Below are 20,105 nucleotides of genomic sequence, written 5' to 3' on the forward strand. Positions count from 1 at the left end.
CCAGTCAAGGAATATTTTTTGTATATACAACAAAAAGTCTTGACACTGTACAAATAGGTCTCAGTTTTAATAGAATGGAGCTTCATTCTAACAGTGTGAAACTTGAATGATATTCATCTGTGCTTTTTCAAAAATTATTGAATGGTTTGTCACCTCTTCTAAATTTTAACATTGACTGTTACCACTATTAGCCAAATAGCGTATGTTTTATGCAATTTAAAACTTTTTCCTCTTTTGTTTCTCGGATAAGCTTCTAAGGAACTCAATTTTTATGGAGTATTTTGGGTATTAAAGACTATCAGCGATACCACGCTGTAGACTGTCAGCTACTATAAAGCACTGAAATTTTAATGTATATAGTTTCAGATGGAATCTTCTGTTTGAAAGAGTTCAGTGTGGTTAGATTAAGGTCAGTACCCAAATTATAAATAGTTTGTTTTCCAAAGATTCATTTAGAAGTAAGAACTATTGGGACCTCCCCAGCAGTCCAGTGCTTACGACTCCATGCTTCCACTGCAGGGGCCAAGGGTTCCACCCCTGGTCGGGGACATTGCACATGCCGCACAGGGTGGCCAAAAACAAAAAAAAATTAAACTAAATAAATAAAAGTAAGAACTATTGCATATCACTATCAGTACTTCCGTGGCGATATGCATTTAGAGTTTGAAAATGATGTCTGGAATAGATGTCTCGCAATAACAGAAATGAGGTTTCTTCTACCAACTCTCCCAAACTGCCTTGCCTAAGAAAAGTAGAAACTTCCCCAGCTCTTCTAAGGCTTTGATGTGAAAAGGAAGGAAGAAAAATCAGCAAGGAAGAGGACCTGAGCATAGAAATCTCAGCTGGCATGTTTAATTGCAGTTGTCCTGTCGCTCAGCTGAATTGAAGGTTTCTGACCTTGGTATCAGTTAAGAACTAGTACGCATACCTCCACTGTAGCGGGTACCCTCACACATACTTATCCCCCTTTCAGATGAAGAAATGTGGGCAGGGTACTGTATATCAGAATACGCATTAGCCCAGTACGCTTCCCGTTGCTTATACCTACCCTTACTTGTTCTTAGGGGCAGCTCTTTAAGTTCGGTTGTTCCATCAGGTATTTGAACTTCCCTTTAAAAACTGAAGCTCTTTGGCTTTCCTTTTTTTCTTTTTGTTTTCTTTTTTAAAGTTGAGAATCAGTTCAGAACTCGAACTTTTTTTTTTTTAAACTCCATGATCAAGAAGTTAAATATTGAGACAGATATTCTCTGGCATTGGTGAAACCTTAAACAGAATGGTCAGAGAATGAATAGTTGGTATTAATGCAGATGCACTCTTTACCTAAAGGGGGTAATACCTGCTACCTGCTTTCTTCATACTGTAGGTGGGTCAAAGTAAGTCTTTAGAAGCAAGAAAAGGAAATTCATATAGCATTTTTGCTATGTCTAGTCAGATTTCCTTCTGATTTGTATGTGCAAATATTTTTAAACAGTAATTTTTACTCTAATTCCATAATTTCCTGTAACAATAGAAAAATTCACTTAAACTTTAAATTGTCTAAATTTCACAACTTTTGGCAAAGCTATATGGGAAGAGTATCTTATTGGTCCTAAAATACAGAGATATGACATTAGGTGATACTGTTCTTTGTGATTTACTCCTTCTTGTGCTTCTGAGGCTTACCTAAAATCAGGTGACAGTTCTGAAACTATTTTCTCTATATATTTTACCCAAATCTCCTTACCCTCCATCTTTATCTGTTTCCATTTCTTCTCCCCCATTTTTTTGTTCTACTCCTTGTATTTCTTCAGTATTGAAATGCACTTTTTAGAACATGCCTTAATTTTGTGTTGTCTTATAAGGTTTTTATTATTATTTTAGTTATACTTAGTTTACAGTTAGTTCAGTGAAAAATAAATCTGAATTCAGGGCCCTTGAGTACTTTTGGGTTCAGGTATAGTAATAAAAGACATGAGACTGGGTTTATGTACAACCTAAGGAATCACTTTAAAATAAATTGTATATGTTTCCATCTTGATTCCTGACATATACCAGGAGAATTAGATGGCTGAGATATTTTTTTAAGTGTGGGCTTGTTAAAAGATGAAGGTCCTTGGAGTTTATCTATCTGTGTCTTGCAAGGTTGAAAATAAGGGTAGATAAAAGGTCAGTTTGAGACTTTTGGTATTGGGGGGAATATGGCAAATTTATATTAATGATACACTTAAAACTATTAGACTTGCTTACGGTTTTCTGATCACTTCTGAAAGTTCTGTTTAAATAAAATGAAACGGGACTTTCCAGTTACTTCCTTTCGACTATTCTTATAAAATTAAAAATGGTTATTAAATTTTATTTGCCACCTTCTACCATAAAAGTGATGGAATATGTTAAATAAGACAGATGCTAGGTAAATAAGTCCTGCTTAGGAAAAAGAAATACAAATGATGATAATAATGTAGATTAATAAATTAATGCAACTTTTAAATTATGTGTCCCTTAACTATTCTAGTTGCTGGAACTCTCTGTTCATATAGGTCTCTCTTTCTGGCTTTTAGATGATCATTCTCCCAAAAATGATCCAATGATAAATCTTAACACCCAGTCAGTTCATAATTTTGCTTACGGCACTGGAGTACCAGCCAGAGTAAGATGACTGCCAGTGTCTCAACTGTTACGCAGGAGAGGGTGTTTTATACTGTTTTACCACCAATATCCGTTGACTTTTAAATGCCCCATTACATATGACATGTGATAACATGTATTGAGATTTATTAGTGATGAGGAGTGTCATTTCTAGAATCTAGTAATTTGGGGCAAACATCCAGGCCCCATTGCTTGTGCTACTGGCATCTGGGCAGTAACTGCAAGAGGTAGATGAGAGTTTACTCAAGTAACCTTAGGTATTTATAGCTATTATTTTTCTCCCTCTCATTTCCTCCATTCCCCCAACCTAAACCACAATCACTGTGACTACAACACAAATTCAGGAACTTTGAATGAAATCCCCTCCTTCTACACTTATCCCTTGGGCTGCCCTTTTTTGGGGTTGGTGGGTCTTTTAAAAGAAAAGAGTGGAATGTAACTTTGTGTAGACCTTATTCTTATCTCATTATTTACTGTGTTATAAAACAGCTTTGGATGGTTTATTCATCAATATGGCTCATGGATAATTAGCTCCTTCCTCTTCCAAATTACTTGGCTTAAATTTATTTATTTATATCTTATTTTTAATCTAGATTGTGGAAGGCATGAAGCAAAAAAAATGGAGCATAGAAAATGTTTCCTTTGGTTCTGGTGGAGCTTTGCTACAGAAGTTAACAAGAGATCTCCTGAATTGTTCCTTTAAATGTAGTTATGTTGTAACCAATGGCCTTGGGGTATGTCATTGAACTTTTACTCTTGTGTTGTTAATATTTATGTGTGTATGTTGAATGTACTTATTGAACACAATAGTCCAAGTATAATATGGTCCTGAACTGTTACTGTATTGTCAGGTACCCCTGACCTTGAGGCAGAAACAAAGAAGGAAAAGAGACGGGGGGGGTGATAACTTGACTTCAGAAAAAAATGGAGATTTGGGGAAATGAGAGATTATTTAAGAGAGATGATGCAGGTCAATTCATTTCCACTACTTCAGTATATACCTTTGAATCAAAAAGTTGACCATATTTGAAGGAGAATGTCAGCTAACCTAGCCATCACGTATGTAAACACTGTCAAAGAATGTTTTAGGAAGGTGAACTATGACATGTGAGTTGTGTTACTAGAATCGTGTTCTGGTAGCCTTAAAACAAGGGAACCCAAGCTGCAAGCAGCTGAACAACAGTCTCCCTAGCTCTTCATAAGCTCTTGAGAGTCTGTGTATTAAAGGGTGTGTGTAGGGGATCCTAAGAACACAGGGGTTGGTTCCCTACCTTAGTTCACCACCATCTTTCTTTGGCGAGTTCTGGGATTGCCTCTTCTGCTTCTCTTCTTATAGCCATCTCCAGTTGCTTCTTCCTTTCTGATCCTGAAACATTGTGCTCTAGGTTCTCTAGGTCTTCTTTGCTTCTGAGAGTAACAAGGTAATAGAATAAAAAGTAACAAAAGGGAAAAGGTTATGAAATAGGAAAGGCTTTATCATAGTAAACTCCTCGTTCCCTTGCCGCAGATTATATAATTGAGTTGACATAGATTGATTTTTCAGTAACACACATGTGCTGTACTTAGATCAGTTTAAGGGCAAGGCATAATACAAAAGGAGATACCTTAAGGGTCACATTGTTAACCTCAAAGACTTACTACAGATGGAGTATTAGTATTTACACTGGTAAGAAAGGATATCCAAGATTTGGATTTTGTTCATACCTTCTTCATCACAGAGGACTCTGTCCTCCAAAACAGGCTAGAGTCTTGTCTCTAAAAGCCAGGTGTGGATTGGTTTAATTATACGTACAAAGTGCCTTAAAATTTATATAAATTAGGTACACACTTCTTTTTTTAATGGGTGTTGAGTGAACATTTCTGATGATTAGTCTTGTATTTCTCCAACTTTCTTAATTTGGATTCCAGATTAATGTCTTCAAGGACCCGGTTGCTGATCCCAACAAAAGGTCCAAAAAGGGCCGATTATCTTTGCATAGGACACCAGCAGGGAATTTTGTTACACTTGAGGAAGGAAAAGGAGACCTTGAAGAATATGGTCATGTATGTATCTATGCTGATTTGGGTTTTTTTTTTTTTGGTTTGGTTTGGTTTTTAAACAGTAGTAGGTTGACTCTTCAGATTAAGAAAGGAAGCTTTTATGTTTTATTTAAAGTGTTTACAGTTGCTGACCTTAGCCTTCCAAAATACGATGAAAAGCAAGAAATGGCTAGATAGTAAATATGAGACTTTCACATACATTGGGTGAAATATTTTGTAACATTCCAAAAAAAATTATGGTTTTCTACATAGTGATCAGCAGGGAGTGATTGGTGAGCTTCAGTGAGTTTGCATATATTTGATCTTACTCTTATTGCCAATTAGCAGTGAATCGTTTCTGAACGGGAATAGTTAAGAATACTTAAAGGATGTTCTTCTTAGACTGCTCATAGCTATTTATGTTATAGTAAAACTTTGGTAATTTTATTAGATAAAAGAAGGGCTATCCAAATTCTAAAATGTTGTTAAAGACAATTCCCTTTTTCAAAACAATAGAATCCAGTTCAGATGGTTTTCTTTAGTCTCATTTGATTCTCCCAGCAGCTCTAATGACTAAAAAAGGCAAGTTACGTTATCTTAGTAGTGTAAGATGTGAAAACAGTGAGACTTGATTCAGATTATATAACTAATAAATGGTGAAACCTAGACTTAACCAAGTTTTCTGATTTTAGTCAACCAAACTAGAAACATTTATAGTATGCTAAAGTAGTCTCTCTGCTCGTTAACATACAAAAGTACACTTATATTCCTGAACTCAATAGTTATAAAATTTCTGTTTTTAAGCCACCAGATTGAAAAAGAAAATACTTTTTTAGAGGAAAATTACTCATGAATATTCATATTCTCAGAGGAGGGTTTACACTAAACATAAATACACTAACTTATTACTTTAGATGTTTTTAAACTTTTGATCCTTTATACCACATCACATATTTTGCTTATGTTACTTTTATTATATTCTTTTAAGATTTTGAGCCAGAATTAATACAATATGATTTTTCTGTTTAATGAAAAATATATATAAGTCCCTAAAACTTTTAGAATTAGATTCCTTTATATAGCCTGTTATGCAGTTCTTTGCATAGCCTTCACTTAACTCTTGTACTACCAAGACTTTGCCGAATTGGCAAAGTGACAAAAGTCACTTTAGACATGCTCATAACTATGAGTAAAACAAGGCATTGATTTTAAGAGTATGTGAGTGATACTCGAGAACATTTGAGTCACTAATCAATTTATGATCATCTAGACCTTTTGATTTAATAGGAACCACCTTTCCTCAATAGATTAAAGTTAAATTTATAAAGAAAATGTCACAGCAAGAGCAGTGTGATTTGAAGCAACACAAGGACAGATAAGATTGTTTCAAGATGGTGGAGTGGGAAGACCCTGAGCTCACCTCCTCTCACGGGCACACCAAAATTACAGCTATTTACAGAGCAAATACTGACGAGGAAGACCAGAATCTACCAGAAAAGATCTGCAACTAAAGCTATAAGGAAGGAACTATGACGAGGCAGGTGAGAGGGGCAGAGTCACAGTATAGTCAAGACCCACACCTGCAAGTGGGCAACCCACCAACAGGAGAAGAATATAATTTCAGAGGTTCTTCCAAAGAAGTGAGGGGTCTGAGCTCCACCTCAGCCTCTCCAGCCTGGGGCAGGTCCTGCACCCGGAAGATAAGCCAGCAGGGCTTATTTCGGGACACCCAGGGTGTGGGAAATAAGAGACTCTACTCTTAAAGGGCACACACAAACTTACACATGCTTTGAGACGCAGGGCAGAAGCAGTAGTCTGAAAGGAGCCTGAGTCAGACCCAGTAGCTGACCTTGGAGACACCTTGGGCCCCTCAGCTAGCTGCTCTTGGATCCAGCCCCACTCACTAGCAAGCCAACACAAGCTTCAGGACACCCTGGACCCCACAGCCAGCTGTTAGCAGCTGGCCCTACCTACCAGCAGTCTGACACCAGCCCTCAGGACTTGGCTCTGCTCAGCAGTGGGCTGACACTAGCCCCGGGACACCCCCAGGATTCCACAGCTAGCAGCCTTATAACTCAGCCCCACCAACCAGCTGCGAGCAGTCTACACCCAAGGCCTGGCAACCAACAAGACTGGGAGCCAGCTGCATCTACCAGACTGCCTGCTGTAGTCAGTCTTCCACAACAGAAGGACCCAAGCAACCCACATAGGAGGAGCCCTAGAGCAGCATATAGCTCTGGTGACCAGAAGGGATTCACTGCTGGGACACAGAGGAGTTCTACAAAAGGCAACTTCTCAAAGGTCAGAAAACATAACCAGCCTACCACGTACAAGAGTTCAAGATAATGATCTTAAAAATGATCAAAGAACTCATGAAAAGACTGGCTAACCAGAGTGAGAGTTTAGAAGTTTGTAACAAAAAGTCAGAAAATATAAAGAACCAGAGATTAAGAATACAATAACTGAAATTAAAAATACACTAGAAGGAATCAACGGATGAAATGATACAGAGGAATGGATCAGTGAACTGGAAGACAAAGTAGTGGAAATCACTTAAGCTAAAGAGAATAAAGAATTTTAAAAAATGAGAACAGTGTAAGACACCTCTAGTACAACATCAAGCAACTAACATTTGCATTGTAGTAGTCCCAGAAGGAAGAGAGAGAAAGGGGCAGAGAACATATCTGAAGACACAGTAGCTGAAAACTTCCCTAACCTGGGAAGGGGAAGCACAGAGAGCCCCAAAAGGATCAAATCCGCAGAGGACCACACCAAGAAACACTGTAATTAGATTGTTAAAAGCAGCAAGGGAAAAGCAACAACTTACAAGGGAACTCTAATAAGGCTGTATAATCTGACTTTTCAGCAGAAAGTCTGCTGGCCAGAGGGATGGCACAATATATTTAAAGTGATGACAGGGTGAAACCTACAACCAAGAATACTCTCTACCTGGCAAGGTTTTCATTCAGATTTGAAGATATCAAAAGTTTTACAGACAACCAAAAGCTAAACGTTCAGCATCACCAAGCCAGCTTTATAAGAAATGTTAATAGGAGTAAACATGATAATTACAAAAGGAAATACCTCATCAGTAAAGGCAGTTATATAGTAAAGGTAGCAAATCAAGCATATACTAAGGAAGTTTAAAAGACAAACAGTAAAATCACCTATAAGTAGTTCAGGGATACACAAAACAAAAAAGATACAGAATGTGTCAAAAGCAGTAATGAGCCTAAATGTAAGACATGATACCGTGAAACTCCTAGAAAAGAACATAGGCGAAGCACTCTGACATAAATCATAGTAGTATTTTCTTAGTCTCCCAGGCAAAAGAAATACAAGCAAAAATAAACAAATGGGGCCTAATTAAAAGTTTTGGCACAGCAAAGGAAACCGTCAATGAAACAAAAAGCCTACATTGATGGGAAAAATATTTACAAATGATATGACCAGTGAGGGGTTAATATCCAAAATATCCAAAAAGCTAATGTAACGTAATATCCAAAAAAAACCAATCCAATCTAAAAATGGGCAGAAGGACTGAACAGACATTTTTCCACAGAAGACATCCAGATGGCTAACAGGCACATGAAAAGATGCTCAGCATTGCTAATTATTAGAGAAATGCACATCAAAACCACAATGAGGTTTCAGCTCACACCTGTCAGAATAAATGGCCATCATCAAAAAGTCTACAGATAACAAATGCTGGAGAGGGTGTGGAGAAAAGAGAACCCTCTTACACTGTTGGTGGGAGTGTAAACTGATACAGCCACTAGGGAGGACAGTATGGAGATTCCTCAAAAAACTAAAAATAGAGTTGCATACGACCCAGCAATGCCACTCATGGGTATATATTCAAGGAAAATGAAAACATTAATTTGAAACCTATATACACCCCAATGTTCACAGCAGCATTCTTTACAATAGCCAAGATACAGAAGCAACCTAAGTGTCCATCAACAGATGAATGGATAAAGAAAATGTGGCACATATATACAAGGGAATATTACTCAGCCATTAAAAAAAAAAGAAATTTTGCCATTTGCAACAACATGGATGGACCTGGAGGGTATTATGCTATATGAAATAAGTCAGACAGAGAAAGACAAATACTGTATGTTATTACTTGTATGTGGAATCTAAAAAATAAAACAAATGAATATAACAAAACAGAAACAGTCTTACAGATACAGACAACAAATTAGTGTTTACCAGTGGGGAGAGGGAAGCGAGGAGGGGCAGGGTAGGGGAGTAAGAGGTACAAACTACTGTGTATAAAATAAATAAGCTACATGGGCTTCCCTGGTGGCACAGTGGTTGAGAGTCCGCCTGCCGAGGCAGGGGACACGGGTTCGTGCCGTGGTCCGGGAGGATCCGGGAGGATCCCACATGCCGCGGAGCGGCTGGGCCCGTGAGCCATGGCCGCTGAGCCTGCGCGTCCGGAGCCTGTGCTCCGCGACGGGAGAGGCCACAACAGTGAGAGGCCCACGTACCGCAAAAAAAAAAAAAAGAAAAAAAGAAACTACACATAACTGTACATCACAGGGAATATAGCCAATATTTTACAATAACTTTAAGTGGATTATAATCTAAAAATAATAAATCATTATGTTGTACACCTGAAACTAATATTGTAAATCAACTATACCTCAATAAAAAAATTTTAAATAAAAAATAAAACATAGGATAAAAAGGAAACAACATAATGACAAAAATGTTAGATAACGTTGTATGCTCCTCACCTTCCGATGAGATGGAAAACTTCGGCATAGTAGATTACTTCTGTGGATTTTTCAGGAAAAACTAGAGGCAGATAATTCCTTATTGAGACAGGGATGGCTTTACCAGACTCGAAAGGGAATTTAGTCCTAATTCTCTTAATTGGTCTTTGTTTTATCCTTGTGTGGATCAAATGGATTACACGTATCACTGACTTCCGGAATATACACAGAGTTTTTAAAATCAGTGGCTGTGCATTAGTCAAGAAATCAATTTATGTTTCTGTTCTGGGTTTGGTTGCTTGTTTTCAGTGTTGGCTTTGTTTGCTTGCTTGCTTCTTTAAGGCCAAAACTCGTGATTAGAAAGTTTAGTAAATTCCAAATTGAGAAGTTTAATCGGTGTTGAGTCTTGGCTAGGAATGAGGGAAGGTCTGGCAGGCTTTCCTTGCTGATCTGTCAGTCATGCTTATCAGTGACAGCCATAGTTCTTCTGGGCAACCAAAGCAGTAAGCATCTTCCACCTGAAAAAAAAGAGATGGGTCAACTAGGTTTTTTCATTTTTCCTTTAAGGAACACTGTTTTAAGAATGTACTACTCAGATCATTCCTTTCCATAAAAGTTAAATATCTCTACATCCCATTTTAGATCATGCCTGCTCTACCAGCATTCTCTGTGAATAAAATCATTTCATAATTTGAACAATATCAACATCTCTGTGTATTTAACTAACCTCATTCATCAAAGCATTACTTAAGAATTTTGATAGTCTAATATCATTAAACTTTAATATTGTTATATTTGTGCAGGATCTTCTCCATACTGTCTTCAAGAATGGGAAGGTGACGAAAAGCTATTCATTTGATGAAGTAAGAAAAAATGCACAGCTGAATATCGAACTGGAAGCAACGCCTCATTAAGCTTTGTTTTATGACTGGGTATGTGTGTGCGTGCCTGCGTGTGCGTGTGTGTGTGTTTACGTGCATGCACACACGTATACACCTGTGTGTGTGAGTATGTAATACATAATGTTTATTGTACAGATGTGTGGGGTTTCTTTGTGTTTTATGATACATTTCAGCCACATTATTTGTTGGTTTATGGACATACTGCCCTTTTCATTTTTTCTTTTTTCCAGTGTTTAGGTGATCTCAAATTAGGAAATGCTCTTAACCATGTAAAAGATAATTGCTAAAGTAAGCTTTTTAGGGCCCTTTGCCAATAGATAGTAATTCAATCTGGTATTGATCTTTTCACAAACAGAACCAAGAAACTTTTATATATAACTGAAGATCACATAAAACAGATTTGCATAAAATTATCATGATTGCTTTATGTTTATATTTAACTTGTATTTTTGTACAAACAAGATTGTGTAAGATATATTTAAAGTTTCAGTGATTTAACAGTCTTTCCAACTTTTCATGATTTTTATGAGCACAGACTTTCAAGAAAATACTTGAAAATAAATTACATTGCCTTTTGTCCATTAATCAGCAAATAAAACATGGCCTTAACAAAGCTGTTTGTTTTATTGTACAATTTGAAAATTACGTCAGGACATACCCAATAGAATTACTAAACCTCACTGCCCCTTGTAGAATATGTATTAATCATTCTACATTAAAGGAAATAATGGTTCTTACTGGAATGTCTAGGCACTGTACAGTGATTATACACGTTGGTCATTGTATTGTACCAGTGAAATGCCAAATTGGAAAGGCCTGTACTGCAATTTTATATGTCAGATAATGCCTGTGGCTCTAATATGCACCTCAAGATTTTAAGGAGATTTTTAGAGAGAATTTCTGCTTACACTCTAGAATATATACATAAATGTAAAATATTGACAGAAATGGAAGCAGTGTATTTTAAAGTAATTACACTTCTGAATTTATTTTTCCTATTCTATAGTTGATATGACTTAAATGAATTACTGGAATGGGTAGTGAGTGTACTTATTTTTAATGTTTTGATTCTGTTATATTTTTCATTTTTTTCAAAAATTAAATTGGATATTCAATTTTATGGACATCATTTATTAATTTTAAACTGAATCCCTCAATAAATAATGCTCAGGCAAGTTCTTAAATGAAGATAAATTATCCCAAATGAAAAGCATGATGACATGAGTTTGAATAATCTGAACCAGAAGCGGAAAGTTGGCTAAATTCGGTGTTCAACATCAACGTGTTCTAGAGTGATTAAACTGCTAGATTCTGAGTCAGTCATCACATTGGACTAGAGACCAGGATGTTTTAGATGTCCTTTCTGTTCTATGGCAGAGATTGGCCAGCTGTGGCCTGCAGGCCAAATTCGGACTACTCTTTCTATAAATACATATTGTCTATGGCTGCTTTCTCACAAGAACAGCAGAACTTGAGTCATTGCAGTAGTGACCCTGTGACCCACAAAGCCTGAAATGTTTATTATCTGGCCCTTTACAGAAAAGTGTGTCAACCCTGTTGTAAGAAAAGGAGTGTGCCTTGAGACGGAGTTTTTCGCTCTTTTGTCTTTTCTCATTTAAGAACCTGATATTAGAAGAGTATTTAGAAAAGCTTTAACAACATGACATTAAAAGTGAAATTTTAAAAATGGAAAAGCCATAAATCATTTGGCCTAAACAGTTACATGAGAAAATATTTTATCACTAGAGTAATCTAATTAGAAGCGAGTTATCTTTATTAAACATCTTTTATATGCATTATTAAGAAGAATATGGGATTTTGCAGATGATTCTAAACACCTGTCTAATGAGAACAGTAGGCATCATTCACACTTCTAGTAAGAGTTTTCATCCTGTAATCCCTGGTAGAAAATAATTTTAAGCTGATTTATTATTTTTTAAATCTAAGTAAAGAGTAGGAGTATTAAGAACACACCTTTCTTCACAAAATATGCTAAGGGGCTTATAGAGAAGAAAAAGAAACTATTACCAATAACAACTTTGATAACCACCCATAATTTTGATTTTGCTGAAACACTGCAATTATACTGCAGATAACAGTCTTTATACACTGTGAATTTCAGCCGTTTCAGAGTATCTAGAGGAGTTTTATTTTAAAACTTTCAGTGAATGCTAAAATCTGTACATTTGTACATGGCCATAGATTGGGGGATGGAATGATTAACTCTGTTAGCTCTTAGCCACTTGGAATTGATGAATCCTGAATCTCCATCACGTAAGCACTTAGTATTTGGCCATCCCCATTCTGAGTAGAAACTGGGTGACATAGATATCAAATAGGACTCTGTTGTGTCACCCTTAAATTAGCCTGACTCTTGCAGACAAAAGCAAATGGCATGTGTGGGTTTGCTCAAGTCATTAGATTTGCAGTTTACAACAGTCAGTCCCCCTCAGTTCATAATATCCTGAAGTATTATTTGTATTTTAAATAGGAGATAGGAGTTCTGCGTTAAGACTCTTTATTTGTACTCTATACTTAAAGTAAAATGGTTTTAATGATTATCCCTTATTTCCTTTCTTGAAATAAATTGTCATGAAAAACATTTTATAATGAAATCCATCTTGGAAAACTAGAAAGAGAAAAATGGCAAGGTAATTATTGTTCTGTTTGCCATAATTTAGAATTCAAACTTAAACAAGTATTTTGTAGTTTTACATTCCTTTTTAACCCATCTAATGGAGAATGTCAGCTTTTCTCCCAAGTTGTATGTTAAATCAATCTAATATGTATTCAACATCAAAGATAAACATGTAATAAACATGGAAATAAAGTTTAGCTCTATTAGTGAAATGTTAAATTTGACTGTGTGCTTCAAATAATGGCATTTACAGAGTTACCTTTTTTAGGTATTCTTCCAGTTCAAAGAATTAGAGAATGAAAGAGGGAGAAACATCTAGGATGCCTTACTTTCTGCCTTGTGCACTCTATGGCAGTGCCTTTTACTAAGGACACTGGAGGAAGATCAGATTTGGGGGCAAAGAGCACAATTCCTCAGGTAAGATTTGAGATGCCTTTGAGACATTTAAATGTGGATTTTAGGTAGCTGGAGATACTGATTTGGATATGAATGTGATGTATAGATGGTCATTGGAGACTCAAGAGAGGATGCTTCTCTAGGCAGAGTATAGAGTATAGCATGGCAAACCACAGGCTGTAGGCCAAATCCAACCCACCATCTGTTTTTGTAAATAAAGTTTTATTGGAACAGAGCCATGTCGATTAGTTAAACTATTGTTCATGGCTGCTTTCATGTCACAGTGGCAGAGTTGAGTGGTTGTGACAGACCTTATGGCCTGCAAAGCCTAGAATAATTTATTATATGGCCCTTTAAAGAAAAAAAAATGTGCGGATCTCTGCTATAAGAAGAGAGGGCCCAGGGCAACACCATAGGCACTCTCAAAAGTTTTAAGTGGCAGATCAGCAGGCAAAGGAGACTGACAAGCAGTAGCTAAAGAAATGAAAGGAAAACCAGGAGGAGGAAAGTCATGGAAGCCCAGGGAAGGGCTTTTTTTTTTTTGTGCACAGGTGTTGAATACTGCTGAGAAATCAAGTAGAGTGAGGGATTTGAAAGCATCTATTGGATTTGACCTCCTGGAAATAACTGGCAGCTTAGAGACATGCCCTTCCAGGTAGTAGAGGAGGTAGATGTCAGAAAGAAGCTACCCTTTGCACAGCTCCCAAATGTTGGAAGTGTGAAGGAGGAGAGAATGAGGCAACAGTGTGTCTCCCTTTCCCTTTTTAGGTACTGCTTTATCTCTGAGAAGGACCCAGGAAAAAGGGAGAAGTGGAAGACCAGAGAGTCAAAAGAATCAGCATGGTACTGGGTTCCAAAGAAAGTGGAGGAGGATGGGGTCCAAAGGATTGGCTTCCGATGGACAGAGTGCTTTTAATCTAGAAGAAAGGAGAGGCTAGTGCGTATGCAGGCTTTGGTTTTCTCTGAAATTTGAGACCAGGGCAGATGGTTGAAAATGCACGTTTTAAAACAGTTATTGTGGAGAGTAAAGTGCCCAGAGGTGTTGGGTCCTCCACACCATTCTGTAGTTCCCCAACTAGTTGGTGATTGAGAACTTACACTGAAAATTTGCCTCTTGTGGTTTTATTTTTGTTGCCCTCCCTAGTAACACCCTGATGCCTAGGTACAGACGCGCAGAAAATAGATAACTTGGAGTTTTGCCAGATAAGTCTGACTAGAACAAAGGACAATAACTGAATAATTATTAAAATTGAGTTGTTGAAAAGGGTCCTACGGTACTTACACTGAATAGGTAAGGACGTCAAGGCAACACACAGTGTTGGGAAGACAGTAGACAGCCCAATGGACAGTCTGACGACAGCTGTGGTCTACTGGGAGTTGTTGAGCAAGCAGCTTGGGAAGGACAGAAAATGCTAGCCTGAGACCAGGATGCCTGGATTAGTGATATGAGAAGAGCAAGTTCGTGGTGTAGTACGATCCAAGGCGTGACCTTGCAGTGGCTACATGAAGTTAAGGAAGATCACTGGAGACGAAACAAGATCACAAAGCCTAAAAAGACAAGTGGGTTGGACGGGTGGACATTAAGATCATCCAGAGTCATAGTGGAGAGGAAAACTAAGTCAGGTGGCAGTGTGTTCAGTGAATGAAGGGAAGGGAGCAGGGGGCAGCAACAAGGAGGGGTGTGAGCCTCAAAGGGATCAGGCAGTGGAGACCGCTGACGCAGGCAAGCCTGCAAGAGGAGGAGCTCTGCCTCCTAGAAGGGTCCAAACATGCGTGGACGAGTAACAAACTGATTAAAAAGTGCTTTGTGTATTGCCAAAGGCTTGATGTCCTTTACCAGATGCTTAAGCACTATTTGTTGAGTTAATGAATAGACGGAAGGAAGGAATGATCTCGGTTTAAAATTTCTTGGTTTTGCTAGCTTGCTGCAGCATCCCCTTTCAACTGACATAGGGCCCAGTGTTCCAGCCTTTAAATACATTTTTGAATTTTTGTTTTTAATGTTTTAAGAGTCACATTTTCTTTTTTAAAGAAACCAAAGCATTCTGCGCCAGTTAAAATCGGTCACCTCTTATTCAGGTTATTCCCACCTCAAATTATTTTATTTTATTCAAAAGTTTCTCTAATTATTATTTATTCCCCCCAGAGACAACTCTATCTTAATTGGTTCACAGTTCTTCATTCCATTAAAACTTATTTATTTGTTATTCCAGCAAAGAGAAATATATTCTTGAATGGAATTTTAGACTCACTCCAATTACCAACTTCACCAAAATTTTTTTTAACTAACATGAAAATGGGTCCTTGGTAATCGAGAATTTTGCCTGCGTGCTCTCACGTGGGCTGACTGACCCCTCACCTTATTGGTATATACAGGACTCTTGGTGACTTAGTTGGTATATTCACAAGGGATCTTTTTACCACTTTTCAGGGCTCATACTGTTCTCTTGGCGAGTAGAATAAGCTGTCAATTGACTTTTCTACCAGTTTATAGCATAATCTTTGCAGAAAAATACAATTTTGGTTTACATTGATTTATGTTCATCCCAAAGAAGCATCTTTCTTTTGTTGGCAGCAAAATACTATTAAAAATATAGTTATCCTGACTTACTTTATTTTCTTTATAATTATTATAATTGCCTACTGAGCTGTTACTTCTTTGAGGTAAACTAGGGAAGACGTTCTGCAGTTTTTATTAAGATGGATGGATCAGCTGTTGGGCTGAGGAGCCCTCCTGATGGACTGACTACGAATTTAGTTCTTTTTAGCTCTATCCTAAGTAGCCTGAACTCTGAGCCTGGGAAAAAACAACTCTTAATCTTCACCCTCTCCCTTTCTAGTCCTTCCTCCTCAGCCAACAAACATGTTCCTGTTTCTCCAGTCCTTAAAAAAAAAGTCACTCCCTGATAGCACCAGCTTAGTCGCCCTTCTCCATTTCATATCCAAACTCTGTGTACACTTCCTCTCCATTTACTGCCTCACTTGCTGTTCATCTCCCATCTGGTTCTCATCCCTCATTAAACAAAACAGACGCCTCTTGATTGTCAAACGAATATGTTTAGTTCTTATCTTACCGGAGGATCTCCCCTGCATTTGCCACTGTTAGTAATTCAGTCCTTGAAACTGCTTCATCTTGTGCTGGAACAGTTCAGGTGCCTTCTCTCTCTGGGGCTCTTCTTCACACACTTACCTTTTCAATTTTGGCGTGTCCTGCTTATCTCCTTATTTATCTCGGCTGATCTCAGCCACTCCTGCTCTCAGCAATCACCTGTTTATTCAAGCCTCCACGCATTTCTCTCTCTAGCCCAGACTTTTCTACCTGTGATGCATTTCCACCCAGATACCTACTCACATACGACGAGGCCAAACTTATATTCCTCCTGATTCTCTACCTCATTTGGGGGTTCAGCCAACCGCCCGAGCGAGAGTTCCCTCTCCATTACCCTGCACATGTCCTCAATTACACATTCCTATTGATTTACCTACTAAATAATGTTATAATCTGTCTTCTCTCCCACTCCCACTTTAGGCGCACAAATCTCTTCCTGAAGCAATACAAAACATATCTAACTAGATTTTACATCCTTAGCCTCCTCCCCCCCACTGCTGTGTACTGCCAAAAAAGTGTTCTAACAAAATCGAATCATTTCAGTCCCCTGCTTAAAGCATTTGGTGTTGTCTTTAGCCCACGATAATGCTCAGAATCCAACCTAACCCACAAACCCTCCCTGATCTGGCCCCTGCCACACACGCAGCCTCATGTCTTGCCCTCTGTTTTCTGTGCCAGCATCACCTACTTGCTCTGCCTACACACACTCCTGCACGTGCACACACATCACACCATTTCCCCACTCCTCTCCTTACTTATGCTGCATTTGACTAACTCATTTTAGGTGTTGGGTGGTAACACCCCCAAGAATCATGCAACAGCTCGCTCATCTGCCATCCCCACCCCACATGCCCTTCCTCTGGCCTCCACAGGTACTAAGTGTATTTCTAAAACAGCTCTTACAATCCATGGTTCTGGGTCCTGCATGAGGAATATAGAATGGTGTTTTATTCATCTGTATCTCCTGCATTCAGTACATTTAAATGTTTGTTGAATAAATGTCATTAAGATGAACACTTTCCCACAGTGTTTTGGTACCCTTTGTAGTACCCTGAACATTTTAATAAGTGTTGAAAAACAAACAAACAAAAAAAACAAGTAGAACATTTTACTAAGTTGTTTTTTAAACACGGATAACTTTTTCAAAGCATGTTCACATATTACCGTCTTTTTGGAAAACCCTTAGAGTAAATTCATGAAGTGTTTGTTTCATCAAAATATAGGTTAGAAAACTAACATATAAAGAGGATAAATTATTTGCCTAAGATTTCCTTGTATGTACTTAAGTAGTTCATAACTTTCCTTGGACCTTAGACCTCTGAGACTGTGCTTACAGCTGTGGGCCTTCTTCAGAGAAAAACTCTTATTTGCAAATAAAACATTTTGCATATAACTTAAGGGGGTTGCTACATAGACTCCACCATGAGAACTCCTAGTTACGGGCAGACGTCGGAGATATTGCGGGTTCACTTACAGACCACCTCAAAAAAGCAAACGTCACAATAAAGCGAGTCTGGCTCGCTTTTGGCTTTCCCAGTGCCTATAAAAGTTATGTTCAGACTATACTGCAGTCAGTTAAGTGCGCAGTAGCATGTCTAAAAAGACAATGTACATACCTTAATTAAAAAATATTTTATTGCTAAATTCTAACCATCATCTGACCATGTAGGGTTGCCACAAACCTTCAATTTGTAAAAAAACAAGCACAGGAAAATAATGATGTATGCCTGTAATTGCAGAGCAGAGATTAAGGGTGCTCTCTACCAAATGCCCTTCCCTCTTTATTTGAACGTCTACTGGTGCTCTTAGAAATTTTAAGGTTTTAATCACCTTAAAATCACCTACAAATCATTGTTTTTGTAACAAGGCAAAGTAAGTAAATGTGATTTCAATTCAACTCGCAAGGGGTTCTGCAGACTTCATTGATGCAGATTCCAAAATTGGTGGCTATTTTAAATGTCTCTTTCACAGATGGAGAAACAGAATCTTCTCTGTAAACCAAGCAACACCAAACTTCTGACAAAAGCTTTCTCTGTATTTTTATAACTAGACGATTCTGTTTCCAGAAATGTAAACAGACTAGGTAATTCTGACTGCCTTCCACTAAAAGCCAACAAAAACTAATGGGTAACTTTTTTTTTTTTTGTATTTAACTAACAAACATCAGCAAGAAATGACTAGGTCAAAATCCAAGTGAAAATGGGATGTGGAATAGAGAAGCAAGTACGGAAGGTACTTTTATCCCGGGGCATCTACCAAACCTGAGGAGTATGAGCTTCAGTTTCCAGGGCCCGACGGGACATGCGAACAGAAATCAAAGACCCTTTATAAAGCAGGTCCTGCAAAGGGCTACTTCCGGATGATGGTGAACCAGGAGTAAACCTTTACCCCAACACCACTAGGGCCCTGCAAGAAAAGTTGCTTTAGCTCTGGGCAGACCGAGTTAAGAAAAACCTCTGACAAACTGTCACTGCAAGCTAGCCCTTGCACCTAGTTGCAACCCAAATTCACACCCTGTACATGTTACAAAAGCCTCAAGCTGTAAATTTAGATTAAACTGGACTGGGGGAATTCCCTAAATGCTGGCCAGAATGCAGATCCTCTGAAAGGATACTGTTTCATCCTAAGCCTCAAAGGACTCCCAAAATAATATTCTAAGGAAAATGAGCAACTCAAAAAGTAATCACACAAGGAAACAGGACACCATGAATGAGAGTGACCCAAAAAATCCAAAAGTTTCAGATACGGAAATTATGAGACATAAAATATGCATAATATTTTTGTTAATGAAATAGCTTGAAGCTACTTGGAATAGGAAATCTTTTTAATAACAGATTTGAAAAAGGGATTAATGGAATTTGTATAAATAAAAAATACAGAAACAGATTATCAGATTAGACAGCCATAGAGGGAACCAAAGGGAAGACAGGTCGGAAGGAATTATTCCGAACGCAACACAAAACAAATGGACGAAATCAAAAAGAAGGTAAGCAACATGGGAGAGGGGAAGGGCCTAAGGTATGTCTAATCAGAGCTCTAGAAGAAGAAGAAAGAAAATGGGGTAGAAGCTATATTTCAAGATCTGAGGGTTCAGGATTTACCTGAACTGATAGAAAGCAACAAGTGAAAGATTAAAGAAGCTCAGTGAATCCCAAGCAAGATACACTTTAAAAAGCCACACCCAGACATGTTATAGTGAAAGTGCAAATCAACAATAGTACACTAAGTGTCTTAAGAACAGCCAGAGAAAAAGAGATTGTGGGAATTCCCTGGCAGTCCAGTGGTCAGGACTCTGTGCTCTCGTTGCTGAGGGCCCAGGTTCGATCCCTGGTCAGGGAGCTAAGATGCCACAGGCTGCAGTGGAAGCCAGGAGACAATGCGATGACCTAAGAGGAAATAATTACCAACGTAGAACCCTACTCCCATGAAATATAATTTTCAAGAATGAAGATACATTTTCAGATCACCAAACTCAAAGGTTGTCCCTAGCATACCTTCACTAAAGAAAATTCTAAGAGATGGATGAAGAGCAATAGAAGTAGTAAATATATATGGGGCGACTAAACAAAATTGACTGTATGAAACAACGATGGTGTCTTATGGATTTAAATTAAATGTTTAAAATCTATAGGCATAGCATAACTCAGGAGCAAGGTAAATGGAATTCAGTGTTCTACGGCACTTGAATCGTC

General features: G+C 38.0%; 1 protein-coding gene and 1 long non-coding RNA gene across 4 annotated transcripts in view; one reads left to right on the plus strand and one right to left on the minus strand.

Annotated features, from left to right (window-relative positions):
• The window catches only part of NAMPT (nicotinamide phosphoribosyltransferase), a 40,404-nt gene extending 24,337 nt beyond the window's left edge, over positions 1 to 16,067 (plus strand). Inside the window, exons 9-13 of one of the 3 annotated variants that reach the window (XR_013829668.1) lie at positions 3,219 to 3,359; positions 4,534 to 4,668; positions 10,172 to 10,300; positions 13,177 to 13,325; positions 14,073 to 16,067. Coding sequence is in view for 2 of the 3 variants with exons in the window: in XM_079931167.1 (XP_079787293.1) it covers positions 3,219 to 3,359; positions 4,534 to 4,668; positions 10,172 to 10,282 (387 nt within the window). In the remaining variant the exon portion in view is untranslated. Of the gene's footprint in view, positions 1 to 3,218; positions 3,360 to 4,533; positions 4,669 to 10,171; positions 12,999 to 13,176; positions 13,439 to 14,072 lie in introns of those variants that run through there. The other 2 variants (XM_079931167.1, XM_079931166.1) reach the window with 2 other exon arrangements.
• LOC307191256 lies at positions 346 to 10,120 on the minus strand. The gene is made up of 3 exons (XR_013829669.1): positions 9,390 to 10,120; positions 3,897 to 4,032; positions 346 to 1,263 (listed from the first exon to the last, which is right to left on the minus strand). It is a non-coding gene; the product is annotated as an uncharacterized lncRNA (long non-coding RNA).
• Positions 16,068 to 20,105: the final 4,038 nt, after the last annotated feature.

This window comes from Stenella coeruleoalba, assembly GCF_951394435.1.
Source record: "Stenella coeruleoalba genome assembly, chromosome: 9".
In the NCBI taxonomy this organism is placed as follows: domain Eukaryota; kingdom Metazoa; phylum Chordata; class Mammalia; order Artiodactyla; family Delphinidae; genus Stenella; species Stenella coeruleoalba.